General features: G+C 30.3%; 1 protein-coding gene across 1 annotated transcript in view; it reads right to left on the reverse strand.

Moving 5' to 3' along the window:
* The window catches only part of LOC128395708 (synaptogenesis protein syg-2-like), a 69,910-nt gene that overhangs the window by 24,484 nt on the left and 33,147 nt on the right, over positions 1 to 12,279 (reverse strand). The window contains exons 2-4 of the mRNA XM_053356183.1: positions 4,852 to 5,187; positions 2,018 to 2,128; positions 786 to 986 (exon numbers count right to left, since the gene is read on the reverse strand). Coding sequence (XP_053212158.1) covers positions 786 to 986; positions 2,018 to 2,128; positions 4,852 to 5,187 — 648 coding nt within the window. The remainder of the gene's footprint in view (positions 1 to 785; positions 987 to 2,017; positions 2,129 to 4,851; positions 5,188 to 12,279) is intronic.

The raw sequence follows: 12,279 nt of genomic DNA on the forward strand, positions 1-12,279 counted from the left end.
TACATTCAATTTTCTGGTTAATTGAATTGATGATAAATTGTTATCATCGTGAGTTAAATCATTGGCTTGAAAGTTAATTAACTTAATCATTAAACATTCAGTTTACATTGTAACCATTTTTTTTAATCATCATGATCATTGAGATATTAACTATTATTATAATATGTTGATTGTTGGTTAATTGTTTTTGATAGTATTTGACTAATCATGTAATCATAGTTAACTTTTTGTTAATGTGTGTGACAATTAACAATAAATAACGAATCATGAATTTAATCATTGTGGTTGGATGGACAACCAACACTCACGATTAATTGAAAAGTTTAAATTGTTTAAAGTTTCCAACCCAATTAATCAAATAATTTAATCATAATAATTTATTTCCATCATTAGTGTAACGGATAATTAAACAGTAAATGTTATTAATCATTTTTTATCCAAGAAAAAGGTAATTTTGACTTTAGCCCCTCTTCAATGAGTAAAACTTCAGGTAACAATTAATTTAATCATCGCTCATGAAAATCACTGATAATTTACTTGATCATCCAAAGTAAAGTCAACAATATCGATCTTAATTAATGATTGATTAAACTGGAAAATAAATTACAAATTGAGAGTAAACAATTAACAGGATAACCTCATAGATTCTGAAGGTGATAATGATGATTCATAAATGATAATCGGAAGTAAACAATTCATGAATCAAATGATTACTTGTTGATGAATTTATGGATAATTATGATGATTAGTTAATTGGTTAATTAAAGGATTGTTGATTTACTTACGGTTCATATCAATGGCAACGTTTTGAATTAAAGGTGTGGTTAAATTGTTATTTAAGGCTCGACAGGTAAGAATAGACATTAAATTGTTCCGTTGTACTTGAAATGTGATTGTATTAATACTAATTCCATTATCACTTTGATGATAACTATCATCAATAAGGTCACTTCCTTTCCACCAGGTAAGTCTTGGGGGTGGATTACCTGTGGTCAAAATTAGAAATGAAAATTTCACGATGAAAATCGAAATGAAAATCGAAAAAAATTTCTTCTCATTGAAACTTTTTTCCTTCTTTCTCTTGGTTAAACTTTGATCAACTTTCCGATTCGTTCTCAATACTATTCAATTATCATTATCGAACATCATTAGTCTTAATCATTATCGTTAACTGTCCCCCCTTTGAATATTCAGATTAATCTGAATTTGATGAATTTCGCCTAAATGTGGATGAAACTGATTCTTTTTTCTTCTTCTTCTTGCCTCTCATATGGTATATATTTTATGCTCGAAAGATGATGTTTCCTCTGAATAATTATCTGAGTTAGAAAAAGCGAATTTGATAAAAGTTCTCATAGCCCATGGTAAGACTCATGATTATCCAATCTTAATGGTGATGATAAGTATTGCAAGAAGAAGAAGATGCAAGATGATTATCTCAAAGTTTCTCTCAGATTTAGAAAAGAAAACATAAAAATTCTGTTCGATTTTCTTATTCACCTTTATCTTATTTAATATCTTTCTTTCTTTCAAATAGCAAGATTTATTCCAAGTACCATGATCATCATCTATTCACTCATACAAATTCACAGAGAAATTTCCTATGAGAAGTAACCATAAGGTCCAGAATATATAAATAATATTCTGAATTCACAATTAGTTAATATATGGTGAAAACGAAACGAGATTAAATCGTGAATCAAATCAGTAGCAAAAATTGATAACATAATCAAAGATAATCCCATAGGTAAGATGATAATTTATGAGACATAATCTGGATTAATCTTCATGGAAACAACGAGAAGCAATTAAACTCAAATAATGAAAAGATTGATTAACCTGATTGATTATGATTAAATTATCACCTGATGATATTTGAACATATTCAAAGTAGTGAATATTTCACCAATTGATATAATCAATTATGTAAATGGAAACATTTAAAATTAATCTCTGATTAGTGCTCAGAAATCAGCGATACCAGTTAATCACTATGATGATTAATTGAAACTCTTACCTCTATCAGATGAACAGGTTAAATTAACCCAAGAATCTTCATTAAATGGACCAGCAACATCCTTGATAATGTTTCGTTCATCATCATGAATGGTTACTCTTGATATAGGCACTGAAAATTTAACCATGAAAAAGTTAATCAGCAAATGAATTAATATCATGATGAAAATTTTGAGGTTCGAAAAAAATAAAGTTCTAATAATAATATTACGTCGAAAAGTCAATTCGCTGAGAGAATTTTTTTTTTGTTCTTTATGTGAATGTAATGTTTTTATTTGCTTTTCGTTGGATTAACGGTTCTGAGAAATTATTAGTTTCCATTAAAATCGAAAGAGTTGAAAAAGAGAAAAACTTTTTTCTTTGTTTCGATCTCGAGTTTTGGTCAGTTAAATCATCTTTAATCCCTAAAGTTAATCCTTTGACAAATCAAAGCTCCGAAACCAATAATATCCTTGAGAGTAAATTTTTTTAATCCTTTGATAGGGATTAGGATTAATCAATTGAATTTGTGTTCTTATCTTATCCCTACAAAATTCATATGGTTATCAGAATCTAATCAATTGGGTAACATTGAGATTATAAATTGATCGATTATTTCAGTTTTCAGATTGCCGATAATTAACTTTTAATTTGATTGTAAATTGTGCAACTGTTTTAATCTCTCAAGTTAATTGGAAACAATGTAAACACATACAAGATCAAATTGAATTTGATTGTTACCGAGAAACTAATTAATTCATTTTTGATTTAGTTTCTGTGTGAACAATTAGCTGATTGTTTTGCATAAAAACATTAATTGAAATTGAAACTGTGTAATTTTTTTTGACTCAAAATTAACATTAATTGTTAACATTTTGAGCAAATGAAAAAAATTATCTTATATCTCACAATTAACTGAATACATACTAAATTGTTTGAATAACCTTTTCCGTATGAATATACAGTCCTCGGCAAAAGTTTAAGGACAACAATCAATTGATTGTAGCTTTGATTCTGATCGAATCAAACTTAATTTTTTTTTCGCCAAAATAAAATTAAATGTTGTTAGTTTGATTATCATATGAAAGAAAAAACTAATATTAATTAGATTAGGTACTAATCAGATAATTATTTTCTTTCCATTGAATGAAACTCGTCAAAAGTTTAAAGACAATTAAGTTAATTAACGAAAATTTATTTAATATTCAATCGAACCTCCTCGATTTTGGATTACCTTGATCATACGATCTTTCATAGAAGAAATTAAACTTTCTCTAAGTTCAGGGGTCACCTCAGCCCACTTTTCGATAATTTTCGATTTCAAATCGTGAATCGAAGTAAATTGTCGACCATTTTCGTAAACTTTTTTAGTTAACCAACCCCAAAGGTTTTCAATTGGATTGAGGTCTGGGGAAAGTGCTGGCCAAGCAAAAGTTTTGACCTCATTGACCTCAAGCCAAGATTTTGTGGCTAATGAGCGGTGAATAGGTGCATTATCGTGCATGAAAAGATATTCACCGCTGGTAATAAGAGGACCAACTGGTAAAAGATATTCACCTAGAATATCTTGGTAATCGGCTGAGGTCATTTTCGGCTTGCAAAAAGCAATTTCGGTAGCCCCACCAGCTGAAAATCCAGCCCAAACCATAACACCGCCGCCTCCTGAATGTCTCTTTGAGAAAATAGTCTTTTCTTTTCTTAAATCGAACCAAAAACTTTTAATTCCATCAGGTCCATCCAAGTTCCACTTCTTCTCATCAGAAAATATAATCGAGTCCCAGTGGGATCTCGAAGCGCTTACCATTTTCAATGCAAACTCAAGCCGTTTTTTTTTATGCTCGGCTGATAGAATTGGCTTCGATTTATGCTTAGCGTATTTGATATTCTGCTCATTCCTCAGCCGTCTATTAATTGTTGAGACACTAACATTTAGTTCCAATTCTTTCTGAATCTCAGAACAACTTTTTTTCCACTTTGAGGCCGAATTAATAATCGCTCGATCGTCTCGAGCCGAAGTAATTTTTGGTCTACCTGTTCTTTTACCTGTCCCGTGTGTCTCTGGACTCTTCAAGTAACTAGAAATTACCTGACGTGACCTTCCAATCGATTCAGCAATTTTAGTTTGAGTCCATTCAGGATGTAACCGAACCAAAAGGTCAATTTGATCCTTTTCGGATTGCGTTAATTGTTTGGCCTTTGGCATTTCTTTAAATTCATAAGAAAATTAAATATTAATAATAATTATTTGTTTGCCAATTTTGTAGCCAGAAAATAAGTTATCATTTGACCCTTACCTCAAAAAGTAGCCTGATAATCGCGATTGTCCTTAAACTTTTGCCGAGAAAACTTCAATGTTAATTTTAACTAATGATCTTAATTAGTTAATCACTAATTTAATTAGACTAAATATTTTTGTTTTTGTTATTGTTTACGATCAACATGCTTATGGGACCTCATCCCTAACAATTAATTCCCGATTGACAACCATTAATGGCGAAAAATTTAATTTAATTCAACTTAAATCATTGTCCTTAAACTTTTGCCGAGGACTGTATAAACAATAAAGTTAATTATGATTAACTGTGATTAATTAACTAAATCCATTTGAAAAACAAGTAATAACATGACATTTAAAATCAAAAAGTTGAACAATTAATTCAAATTAACTGTTTACTCAAATGATTAAAACAAAAAAAGACAATTGTGATTATCAAATCATAAACGAGATATAAAATTTAATTATTTAATTCTCATTGTCTTTAAAACAATTGAACTTTTCCTTTATCATATATGAACAATTATCATGAATGGATAAGGATTTTCAGAAACAAAGACAAAGATAAAAAAAAAACTTACCGATAACATTTAGATAAACATTTTGATTTATGGTTCGACCTCGTTTGAAGTCAACTCGACATCGATACTCACCAGTATCGACCTCGGTTACCGGTTCAAGGCGAAGGTATGAAAGAGGATGGGTAAGGTTGAAAAATGCTCGATTTCTAAGGTTTTCACTGGAAAAATGTTTCATCGTCTCTGGTTTACCTGAACGAGCATCTAACGTGTAAATTGGATTCTTATTATCGCCATGATACCAGAGTACCGCGACCAGGGAGCTATCACTATTCGGCTTACTTATATTACATGGGAGAATCGCCCTGCCCCCGAGTAGAACGATATAACCCTCCAAATCTGTCGAGAGAAGATGAAAACAAAATGATTAGTTTATTTTTTATCAAATTTTAAATTCGAACGCAAATTTATCAAAAAAAAAGTTCTGAAAACGATTGAGCTGTTTATCATCATGATTAATTAAGTCATACGCTTGAAAATTCAGTAATGTTTAATTGTTTATCCATCGTTTATTCATCTTAATTGTCCAATCAATTATTAAATTCTCTCTCTGTTGATTATTAATTTCGATGGAAAAGTTCTGAAAACTATCCAGAATAGGAGAAAAACTTTTATACCATTGGTACAAAAATAGAAACTGAATTAGTATTAATATCTGGGGAATTGAATTTGAATGGATAAATGGTTATAATCATCATCTTAAGTTATCATGATGATAAAAGATGATAACTGTAAGAGCTTTTTCATTATTCTATTTGTCAACAATTTCTCTTCATTTAGAATCAAACTAAATGAAAATTTAGCAATACGATAAGGTGAAAGGGACTTGATTCTGTTATTAATTTATTATCATAAACATCCTCATAACTATCATTATGAAAACTGTTATCATTTATTTCTGGCTCATCATCACCATCAAAATGAATTGAATATATGAATTGTTCCTGATAAACTCTGATCATCTAATTGATTCGTTTCTCTCTCTCTCTCCCTCTCCCTCTTCCCACCCCAATATCCTCTCCCATATAAATACAGTTTCATAAGCATAATTTAACTCACTCACGTAGTTTCATTCATTTGCTCCCTAACTCACTTGCTCAGAGTGGCAACTAAGGGACAAAAACAAGAAAAGGATAACGATAAAATCAACTGAACAGTTCAGATCTCATGTGAACCCGATTATTAGATTTTAATCAAAATTGATGGATCTTAATGTGCCTCTCACCATTCAGATGATCATTATCATCTCTCCTCATCTTCATCCTCCACCCACTCCTTTTCAACTAAGACCAATTTCTCATTAACATGATCATCATGATCATCATCATTATCAACTCACCCAGTCTCTCAATTAATGATGATGATGATAATCTTTATCATGTTGATGATTTTTCTTGAAAATTTTTTCCCCATCCCTTTTATTATTATTATTTGTACTTCTATTGTTTTATTTAATAATCATTTTATTCAATGTGTTGATTATTAACATTAGACAATAATTAATTTCAGCTTAGGGAATCAGCTGATGATGAATTGATGTTCAATTAAATTGTATTACATGAATATTATCATGTTATCATCGTTTAAATATCACGACAGTTTAATAACAAATTTCGACACTTAATGTGAAAACATTAGTTACTCAATTAATGGATATTCCAGCATAATGATTAATTCTGATTAATGATTTCAAAAAAAATTCATTAATTAATTAAGAAAAATTAAATGTTGATTGTTTAAATGACTTTCAATTCATGATCGGATCTCCATCCCAGTGAATCACCTATGGCAATAGATCTTAAGGAAAGTAAGTTGGATTAAGAAACAGAACAGAAACTTTGAAGTTCGAAAGAATTTGCTGAACTTTTTTCCTTTACTAACACGAAATCAGTTTTCAAGCTGAAATTTCAATGAGCAAAAAAATCAAGGATTGGCTGTTTATCTTATTATTATCATTATTATATAACATCAATTTCACTTTCACCCTCTTTGCCTCTCTCATCATTATCATCACGATTTCCTCCTCTTTGGAACGCCATCTTTTATCGATCTTAAAGTAATCATGGTTTCAACTCTCTCTCTCACTCGAATCTTCATTTTTCTTGGTTCTTAGAACGTTTTTTTCTATGCTTGAATCAAGAAATTTGAACATTAGTTTCTTGATGAATGAGAAAATAGTTTCAAATTAATGTGTTTTCATCTAACCCCTGGTAATTTCGCCTTCTCTTTATCCAGCTTTTCATGATACTTCATGATTAGAATGAGATAATGTTCATAAAGGAATCACAGATTTTAGTATCAATTTGAAAGTTAAAAACATTTCCATCAGTAATTAAGATACTCTCGTTGTATAAACATTGTTGGAAATTTTAATATCGAATAAGCATAAATTTACTCGTCGCTCTCATCGTTTATTCAAGTCTTCTTCCTATTGCACTAACCAACGATTAACAATTCGACTAATTTGATGGGATATTTTCCAAAAAAAAAGTCGTCGAATGACCTTTGAATGTGCTATTCGAAAAATTTAACCAATGACCTTGAAGCTTTTTCCCCTACAGTTTCCCCAACTTAGATCAGTTCAAGTCTCAAGTTTAACTGGTAAAAGCAAATGTTTCAAGAGTTATGAATGTAGATGAATAGCTATGTAGGTGGAAATCTTCACCTCATGCTCGCCGGTATTACGATTAAATCATAAGCTCAGGTTAGTATTTGAACTATTTTCCTTAAAGTGAAAACTATTGAATTGCAGCAAATCGCAATTCATAAAGAAAATTCTGTTGATATTAGAGATGAGATTTCATTGCAGCTCACAAAGAAATAGAGCAAAAGTTTTAAATTTATTTCCACTTGAATCTAACCTTAAACACACGAATGAACTAATTTGATGTTATTAATTTTGATTTCTTAACCCGATCATCATAAGAATTTATTGTGTGTGTTAACCATTCCGTGAATTGTGGTACAGTTTTGAAATTTTTCAATTGTAACAATCAACAAATTGTTGGTATCCTCATGACAAGCACAGAGAATTAGTTAGCATCTTTCTTAGAAAGTAAGTTACATTGAACCCAATTAAAGTTGATTGTAACAATATGATGTTACAATTTATCTTTAATGTGAGTGATCAAATTATTAATTGAGATAATGAATGTTTCTTATAATACATTATTTGCAGTGTCACTTTTTTGTTCTCAATTGACCAAAGCCCGCGATGTTTTATTATTATATCCTTTAGTATATAGAATTTATCCTTTCAGAGGGAAAAAGTAACTCATTTTCATCATGTTGCTCACACATTGTTTCAGAATAAAAGTGAAGAGAATGATGAAGAAAGAGATGAAGAGAAAAAGAAAAGACTTAAGATGAAAGATGTGGATCAGAATGAGAAATGTGATGAAGAAGAAGAAAAGTTCATTTCATCAGAAGTAAATTCATCTAAATACCAAGGATTTATCATCGTAGACTGTCATTGGCATCAACATGTTCATCATTTCACCTTTACGGTTAATTCATGAAAAATAAAAAAAAACATCAGAAAACAAAAAAGTATCAACCAATCATTAAGTTTACTAACAACTTATTGACCTCGATTGCCTTTCACCTAAGGTGTTTCGAGATTATTTCAAGTTCAATTTAACTCGAGGTGATATTCAAAGGTTCGAACTTTTTTTCCATTCCCTGATATCGTCTCAAAAAGAGGCCATAGAATTGCTCAAATAATAATGCATGATAATCGCAAAATACAAGACTATAGGGAGATAGTCCAATGTAAATTCATAGAAGATGAAGAGAGAGAGAGAGAGAGAGAGAGAGAGAGAGAGAGAGAGAGAGAGAGAGAGAGAGAGAGAGAGAGAGATTGAAGAGGAAGTGGAATCTTAAAGTAACCTTTAAGCGAAAGATATTTAATGTTGACTCACCAGAGTCCAATTCGAGTGTCCACTTGAAAAGATTTACACACATTTTATGCTCTTCATATCCAAAAGCTTTCCACTTACTACCTTCCAACCATCTACTCTTTTTTTATATTTATCTTTGCCTCAATTTCCTCCAGAGAGATAATCTGAATATAACCATGGTAACCTTGATAGTGAATATCATATTTTTGGTCAGAATTGTTGAATCTTTGTCTAGGAGACATTTGAGCACAATAATAAGACTGGAAAAGTTTCAACGTGGACAAAAACTTATGGAAACATTTTCTCACTTCTTATTAAACTAATACACGAGATTCATTCATCATTCACGAATCAATTTAATCTATTACTTTGTACTCTCATAATGAAAGAGAAACTTTTTTTTCACCTTTATAGTTACATCAAAAGATAAGAAAAGGTTATTGAAGGTGATCGGGTTTTTTTCTAATCTTCTTTGGTGCTTAGAACTTTTTTCGTTCTCGTTTTCTCTATCTCATTATTTGCGATATTCTGAAAAAAAAGTTCCAAGATCATTTAAGAGATAGTTCTAAATTTGAGCTGCTCTCTCTTTCTCTTTGGTAACCGATGCAAGAAAAGCAAAGAGAGAAAAGGCAAGATAATCTAATGTAAGTCATCTAGAAATGATAGATTGTTATTTTTCTCGATTAACTACACATTATCTTCCTCATCCTTTTTTTCTCTTCCTCATCATCCTGTCCATCTTTTCTCTTCGTATTTTTCACCTTCTACTCCATCATCTTCAAAATGATCATCATCATCATCATTTCCTATTCGGTGAATTGTTCACCTTTCCATTTACATTCTTAACATGATCTTGATTTTTATCCTTTGATTTTTTTCCCTTCTCGAGTCCATATTCAATTCTTATACAACTTGGACTTTCAATTTCACTTTAAAATTTCATCACAAGGTCTATTTATCGTTCTACCCCATGATCTCATTCTGGGTCCAAAAACTTACAACATTCACCTCGAAAATTATAACAAATAACATTCGATAACAAAAGTTTTCAAAATTAAGTTAACCAGGTTAGGTGGAAATATGAATCTATTACTAATTTAAATCACATCTTTAGGTGAAAAGATATTTTCATGTTGTTTAATAACATTGAAGGAAACAATTAAGAGCTATTCTAATGGTAGTTTATGGTGAGTTGTTACAATTAAGATCATAGACCTGTTGGGAGTGATAAAATCGTTGGGTGATTTGTTTCTCGTTCATTGATAATAATAATTACTTTGTAGCTTTCATAATATAACATGATTTAAGCATTTGAACAATACAGTTCATTAAATAATATTCAATCTTGATAATATTAACAATTATGAAGGCAAGTAAATGAGTTAACTAAACAATAATAAATAAACAAACTCATCAATCTCATCAAAGTAACGATAATCTTGATAATATTAGTAGTTGTATATGTTAAGGGTGTTGGCGAGAAGAGGATAACAATATGAACAACAGATTCTAATCATCATTCAAAGGTAATAGCTTGGAAGATTATATCAAACATGATGATGAATTTATGAACAGACATTGCAAGGGTAGATGAGGGTAATCTTTCCACCCGGTAGAATCTACTGAATATATATTGATAAATAATTCTCCCATAATTAGCTAAAATAGCTTAGAACTTACTTTTTGTGAACTGATTATCTTCATCATAATGAATTCTGATGATGATGAAAAGGTTTTAACACATTAAAAAGACTCAGTAAAGAGATGGAAATATTAACTTGGATGTAATAGTTGAACATTTTACTTCTCAATCTTTTACCTGATGCTCAGTTGAGCTGAAATTTCATCATGATAATCAGTAGTTTCACTCATTTGCTTCTAACATGATGATTCGACTTGGATTGTGATGGATTTAAAAAAGATAATCCCTATTGGGATTAACTACTGTTGTTTTTTTTCTTGGAGAGTAGTTGATTTGTTTGTAAACGAATAATATTATAAAACTTGTAATTGGAAATTTAATATGAAATATCAGCGAGAATTTGGAACTTTTTAGATTGATTCAAATTCATGATTCACATTGACGAAGACTCCATTATCCATGAGTTTTATCTTAGAAAAGAGCAGAAAATGTCAATTGTATCTGGATTTTTTTCTTCTTTTTTCATCATCATGAGAAGAAAAAAAAGTTCCGATAGAAATAAACTATTCAATGGTTGGAAAAGTATTCATTGTACATAATATTTACATGTATCATCATGAAAATGTGATACTATTACCTTGCAGTTGTACTTTGTTTCAGTTTGTTTATCATGATTGTGAAAAAAAAGTTCACTTATACAAATTAACTTGAATGATTATGTTGATTGTAAATTAAATTCATTTGAAATCATCATACTTCAGGGCAGAAATTTTAAAATTCAGGGTTGATTCCAAAGACAGACTAACTGAATCATTGGAAACGGTGGAGGAGAGTTCAATTCTCTTCAACATTCAAAAATATTAAGCATGATTATCATGATAAATTCTTGTCATCATTTGCTGAATTTTCATTTCAATTTACTCATAAATAACTCGTTTAAATATAATATTTGTTCATTTGTTTTGTTTTATCAACATTTACCTCATGTTTATGAAAATCTCCATAATAATAATGAATTCAGTTGATTGTTAGATTGAGTAAATTTTACTTTTACTTTCTCATGAAAATTTGTCTATCATATTGTTCACTAATTTTATGGTTAATTAAATCGAACCAATTAGTCGAATCATTTACCAATAAATCAATAACGAAGGTAATATTGATACGATGCTCCAATAATTTCCCATGTAATCATTAACTTTCACCTTCAACTATTTCCAGGAAGTTTCAATTTACTTTTTTTCATCTTATATTATAATCTGGTGATAGTTCACAATCTCATTACTTCATGAAAACTGCGATGAAAATATCGCATTTGAATTTCAAAACAGTAGTTATATTAATACAAATACCATCTCTGGGCCGAGGTTCCTCTCTGGACCAAATTTTTCGGTCATTTTTTTGGCGCGCGATTCGAAAAAACTAAAGACAAATTTTGCAGAAAGGTCCTGAGAGACTAATACAGGGCATTTTTTATCCACTATGGCTATTACACTGAATATCTCCAGAACTAAAAGTCATATGAATGTCAGACTTGACCAGAGGACTGAACAGAATTGAAGCGCTCGACCTTACGATTTTCAAAGTCATTGAGGTCATTTTCCGAAGGTCATTTTAAGGTCTTCGTGTGGAAGAAAAGTTACACTTAAGTCTTAAATTTGATGATATTCCGCCAACTAAGATAAGCGCGGCTGAGATACAAACTTTTCTTATACATATATACACACATATATATAGGACAGCTGGCGATTATCAAGTGACGGAAGATAATAATACTTTACAGCATCTTAATCGATTTTATATTTCTTATATTCCTTAGATTTCATTTCTCTTTTTAATAAATCATTTTCATTAATAGCTGTAGCGACGGTCCGTTGTCAGGCAGTGCCT

Source organism: Panonychus citri, unplaced genomic scaffold (assembly GCF_014898815.1).
Source record: "Panonychus citri isolate SS breed McGregor unplaced genomic scaffold, ASM1489881v1 Contig00023, whole genome shotgun sequence".
Lineage (NCBI taxonomy): Eukaryota > Metazoa > Arthropoda > Arachnida > Trombidiformes > Tetranychidae > Panonychus > Panonychus citri.